The sequence below is a fragment of the Penaeus japonicus genome, unplaced genomic scaffold (assembly GCF_977035675.1).
Source record: "Penaeus japonicus unplaced genomic scaffold, GWHDUDI00000001_assembly GWHDUDI00000028, whole genome shotgun sequence".
NCBI classification, from domain to species: domain Eukaryota; kingdom Metazoa; phylum Arthropoda; class Malacostraca; order Decapoda; family Penaeidae; genus Penaeus; species Penaeus japonicus.
In genome coordinates, this window is record NW_028234430.1 from 27,253,461 (window position 1) to 27,259,107 (window position 5,647).

Sequence of the window (5,647 nt, forward strand, 5' to 3'; positions counted from 1 at the left end):
AGAAAAAGAAGGAGAAGACAAAGAAGTAGAAAAAGAAAAAGGAGAAGAAAAATAAGAAAAGGGGAAGAAGAAGAAGAAAAAGAGAAGAAAAAGAAGAAGAAGAAAGGAAAAGAAGAAGAAAGAAAATAAGAAGCAGAAGAAGAAGAAGAAGCAGAAGAAGAAGAAGCAGAAGAAGAAGAAGAAGAAAAAGAAGAAGAAGAAACAGAAAAAAAAGAAGTAAAGTAAGAAAAATAAGAAAAAAGAGGAAGAAAAAAAAAACAGAAGAATAAAAAGAATGATGTTGATGGTGATGGAGATGAAGAAAAAGAAAAAAAAAAAAAGAAAGAAAGAAAAAGAAAATGGAGATGCGAACGGCCGTATCAAGCAACACCTTCCAAGGTCGGCGACGAGGCGGGAAAGGCAATGCAACTCATCTCAAAAACATAGGCCTATCCATTACTCCTTCATTTATTTCATTCTCTGTGTCTTCTCTATTATCTATACTTACTTCTTCTTTATTTTTATATATCTGTTGTTGTTCACCTATTCCGTTTCTTGAAGCAGAACACGACGTCGCTCTTGGAATAGCTTTGTTCATAAGACCCGTTTGAAAATAGGGAACACGGCGTTCCTCCTCGTGTCTTTAAATACTTCAAAATAATGAAAATAATCTTTGAAATACGGAATAGGTCTTAATAGTGATCTCTGAAATACAGTTTAAGTATCGAAAGTAATCTCTGAAATACGTAAAAGATATTCAAAGTAATCATGTAAATAAGGTTTGCGTAAAAAAAAACGTATTCTTGGGAATAAGCAATGCATATTTAAAAACAGTCTTAGAAATACTCTTAAGGCCTACTTATCAAAAGTAATCTTTGAAATAGGGAATGCGCATTAAAATGAAATAGGAAATGCGCATTAAAATGAAATAGGAAATGCGCATTAAAGATAATAATCATCGAAATAAGCAACAAGCCTCACAAGTAACGTCATAAAAACCAGTCTTGCAAATAAGCAATATAACGAACAACGCAAATTGCAACCACTGTGGATTCATGACGAAATGCATCTAGAAAATAGGAAACAAGACGTTCTGGGTTCTGTGTGCAATATTGCAAAGATATTTTCGAATACTGGGAGCAGGATTATCTTTCCAGCCCCCGTGGAGGTGTTTCTCTTCGGAAATAGGGGACACACGACGTTTTGAAAAAAAAACATGGTTTTGCACATAAACACCGAAGAAACTTTAATATTTTCATAACGGTTTTTGTGTGATTAGGATGAGGCCGTGTGAACGTTTTTTTTTTTTTTTTTAATAAATTTAATATTATAAGTTTGTCTTTTTACTGTTACTATTATTATGCAATATGTATTGTTATCCTTGTTCTCATCATTATTATCGTTATTGTCATTATCATTATTGTTACCTCTTTTACTATTATTATCATTATCATTATTATTGTTATCATTATTATATGCTTATTATTACTATCATTACTTATTATTAGTATTACTTATTATCATCATTACTATTCTTCTTATCATTATTATTATTATTATTATTATCATTATTATTACTTTTTATTATCATTATTAATATTATCCTAATTATTTTCATCATCATCATTATTACCATCATTATTATCATCATCATCACGAAGATCATCATCATTATAATTGTTGCAGACTCCAATATTTCAAAACTATCTTTAAAAATCAAGAAATTAATTCCAGATTACAAATTCTACACGAGGACCGTTAAAAAGAAAAAGAAGAAAAAAAATAATAATCAGACATTTCATAGGAGGCGTAAAACACAAAAGTTTCCAAAAATCTCTCTTGAAACTAGAGACCCCGACGGTCTTCTTGCAAATAGGGAACACGGCGTCCAATCTAGCCTCTGAGACGCCGTCCACATCGGGGCTCTTTGTGGTCTGGCCAACCTTCGATCTTTCTCCTTTTATTTGTCTAAATTATTTTTTTATCTTTCGTTTTTTTTTGTTTTGTTTGTTTGGCTTTTTTTTTAAGTCTTTTGGTATTTTTTCTTTCTTTGTTGATTTTAGTGAAACTACTTTGTAGTTATTATCGCTGCGAATTATTATTATTTATTTTTTCTCTCTCTTTCTCTATTCTTCTTCTTCTTCTAATTCTTCTTTCTTCGTGTTATTTCTCTCTCTCTCTCTCTCTCTCTTTCTTTCTTTCTCTTTTTCACTATCTATTTCCCTTCCTTCCTCCGACTCTCTCTCTCTCCGCCTGTCTAGCTTGCTTCCTCCCCCCTCTTTCTATTTGTCTGTCTTCCTCTATTTGTGTTTGTATTTTCCTGTTTGTCTGTTTGTAACCCTCCCGTTCCTAAAGAGTTCATATATATATACATATATATAAATGTATATATATATATATATATATATATATATATATATATATATATATATATATATATATATATATATATATATACATACAACAACATAACAGAAAAAAACGAAAAATATAACAATTACTGACAATAGCCTGTTGCTCATAAGTTCACGTGAAAATAACACATTGTTTACTATCATAAGAATTGTGAAAGGTAAGATCATTCTTCTGTATGCATTTCCTTTTTTTCATTCGACCCACATATGTGCCTTTGATATTTGTGTATTTACTTATATGTTTTGTACGTTACGCTGGGTTTAACAGATCTTCTTTTGTTTATTTCAGGTACGGTACACTCTACATGGCGATGGGGAGAACTCCGCACTGTGGTAAAGTGTCCATTTTGTTTTATGTGATTCAAGTATTCATATTTTTGAGAATTCTTCGTAATAGTTTCCAATACAGAATGGTCCCAAAACAGCCCTCCTCCCCACACACACACACACATACACACACACACACACACGCACACACACACACACACACACACACACATTTACACACAAAGAGACACTTCAATAAAGTTTAGTGTCTACTTTCGGAATATTTACGTTATCGCCACATTGAAGTTAACGGTTATCGTTGTGTGTACCATATATCTATCCATCAGCCACTTTATACTGCAGTCATTTTAAAACTACGGTTGCAATATACCGTGGCCATTTTTATGCAGATATGCTGTACTATGGGCCTTTCAATATTGCGGTCACTATAAACAAGGGCTACGTTATTCTGCGGTCACTGTAAACAGGTTGTTCTTAAGGGAAGTCGATATATGGAGATTATTGTGCTTTTTTTTGTTTCTTATCGTATGTTGCAGTTGCAATCTTTGTTTATTGTGAAAGGGATGTTTTCACCTTGTTCTCTCTCTTTCACTGAAATTAATACCTGCCTTTATAACATCTCCCCTCCACCTCTCTCTTTCTCCTTTCTCTCTCTCTCTCTTTGTCTTTCTCTCTCTCTCTCTCTCTCTCTCTTTGCATCTCTCTCTCTCTCTCTCTCTCTCTCTCTCTCTCTCTCTCTCTCTCTCTCTCTCTCTCTCTCTCTTTGCATATCTCTCTCTCTCTCGTCTCTCTCAATCTCTCTCCCCCCTCCCTCTCTTCTCTCTTCTCCCTCCTCCTCCTCTGTCACTCCTCTCTCTCCTCTCTCTCTCTCCTCTCTCTCCTCTCGCCTCGCACTCTCTTGTCTGCTCTCTGTCTGTCTCTTCTTCCTTCCTCCTCTCACCCTCACTCCTCTCCTCTCTCTCTCTTACTCTCTCCACCCTCTTATCTGGCTCGTCCTCTCCTCTCTCCCTCTCTCTCTCTCTCTATCCCCTCTCTCCCCCCCCCCCCGCTCTCCGCTCTCCTCTCTCTCACCGCTCTCTCTCGCTCTCTCTCTCCTCCTCCCCTCTCTCTCTCTCTCTCTCTCTCGTCCTATACTCTCTCATCCCCTTCTCCTCACTAGTTCCCCCCACTCTCTCTCTCTCTCCTCCCCACTCTCTCTCATCTCTCCTCATCTCTCCTCTCCTTCCTCTCTCCTCTTCTACCCGGTCCTCTCACCCCTCCCCCCTCTCCCCTCTTCTCTCTCTCTCTCCCTCTCCCTCCCTCTCTGCACTCTCCCCCTCCTCTCCACCGTCCTCTTCCCCTCCTCTCACTTTCTCCCCTTTCTCTTCTCTCACCCCTCCTCTCTTTCTCCTCTTTCATCCCTTCTCTGTTCTCTCCTACCTTTTCTTTAAACTGGCTTGCAACCGCCTTCCATTGATCTGCACGCGATTCCCCTGCATCTGCCAAGCAAAGCAATCAGAGCAAGAGCAATAGCTCCTACAAAGCGTGCAAAATCTGCTTGCTAAAAAAAGTGATATGATTCCTTTACGTAAGTCACGGCTTGTTTTTTGTTTTTTTTTTCTTTTCTTTTCTTCTTTTTTTCGTTTGTTTGTTTGGTGTGGATAAAGAATAAAGTGTGTTTTTTTTTCATTTATTTCTTTTTTTTTCTCTTTTTTTTCGTTTGTTTGTTTGGTGTGAATTAAAAATAAAGGAGACCGTTATGAAAATCTAAAAATAAAAATAACGGTCTTAATTCCCCCCCCCCCCACCCCACCCCAACGGTCAAATCCCCCAACGGTTAAATCCCCCCAACAACAGACACAACGATAACGGTATCTTTCCGTTACATTCTCTGCCGTTGTTCAGTGCCGTTTAACGTCACCAATAAGCTCAATTGTGTGGTAGGATAAATGTATTTTACTGTTTGCTTCCTCCCTTTGGATGCTAATAACGGGTAATGGAGAAACGGCTGTTATAACGGGAATGTAAACAGGGATTCGGCGTTATGTCGAAATCTGTTCGTGTGTTTGTTTGTTTGTGTGGGGTGAGGGGTGATGGGGGGGGGGTTCTCTTTGGTCTCGTTTTGCTTTTATTTTTATTTTTTTCTCTTGGTATTTCTTTTGTTTGCTTATTTCTGTCTCTTTTTTTTCTTTCTCTTGGTTTATTTAGTTTCTTTTTCTCTGTTTCTGTCTTTATTTTTCTGTCTCTTTCTTTATTTCTCTGTCTCTTTCTTTATTTCTCTGTCTCTTTCTTTATTTCTCTGTCTCTTTCTTTCTTTCTCTGTCTATTTCTTTATTTCTGTCTCTCTATCTCTCTATCCTTTTCTTTCTCATTCCTTCTCTCTCTCTCTCTCTCTCTCTCTCTCTCTCTCTCTCTCTCTCCTTATATCTCTCTCTGTTTTTTCTCTTTCTTCATCTCTCTCTCTCTCTCTCTCTCTCTCTCTCTCTCTCTCTCTCTCTCTCTCTCTACTCTCTCTCTCTCTCTCTCCTCCTACTCCTTACTTCCTCTTCTTAATGAACCTCTTATACATGCATATCACCAACATTACCTTTATACCTGACCAATTAATCCTTCATGGCTAATGAGCTTAATTTCTAATTACTATGTTAATTTGCTAGTACACTAATTTGTATTTTTAATTCAGCTTGAAAAATAATGAGAAATTATTCTCTGTCTTTGCGGGTTTTTTTCTTTTTTTTCAAAGGCAAAACAACAAATGTAGATTGCATTAGCAACATGCATCCCATTTTTACAAGCATTTTATAGTTTCAGGAGTGTATGTATTTTTTATTTTCTGTAACGCGACAGGAAAATATGGAAAATAGAGGTGTAGGTTGGTAGCTGTTTTGAACATTTATGATATAAGCGGTGAAACACACACACACGCACACACACACACACACATTTGCACACACACATTCGCACACACACACAATCCCACACCACAC

The 5,647-nt window shown here is 36.8% G+C and overlaps 1 protein-coding gene across 1 annotated transcript in view; it reads left to right on the forward strand.

Annotated features, from left to right (window-relative positions):
• Nucleotides 1-344: 344 nt before the first annotated feature.
• Nucleotides 345-5,647, forward strand: part of dtn (transmembrane protein 132C dtn) — a 49,886-nt gene continuing 44,583 nt past the window's right edge. The window contains exons 1-2 of the mRNA XM_086553757.1: nucleotides 345-378; nucleotides 1,829-1,911. Coding sequence (XP_086409883.1) covers nucleotides 345-378; nucleotides 1,829-1,911 — 117 coding nt within the window. The remainder of the gene's footprint in view (nucleotides 379-1,828; nucleotides 1,912-5,647) is intronic.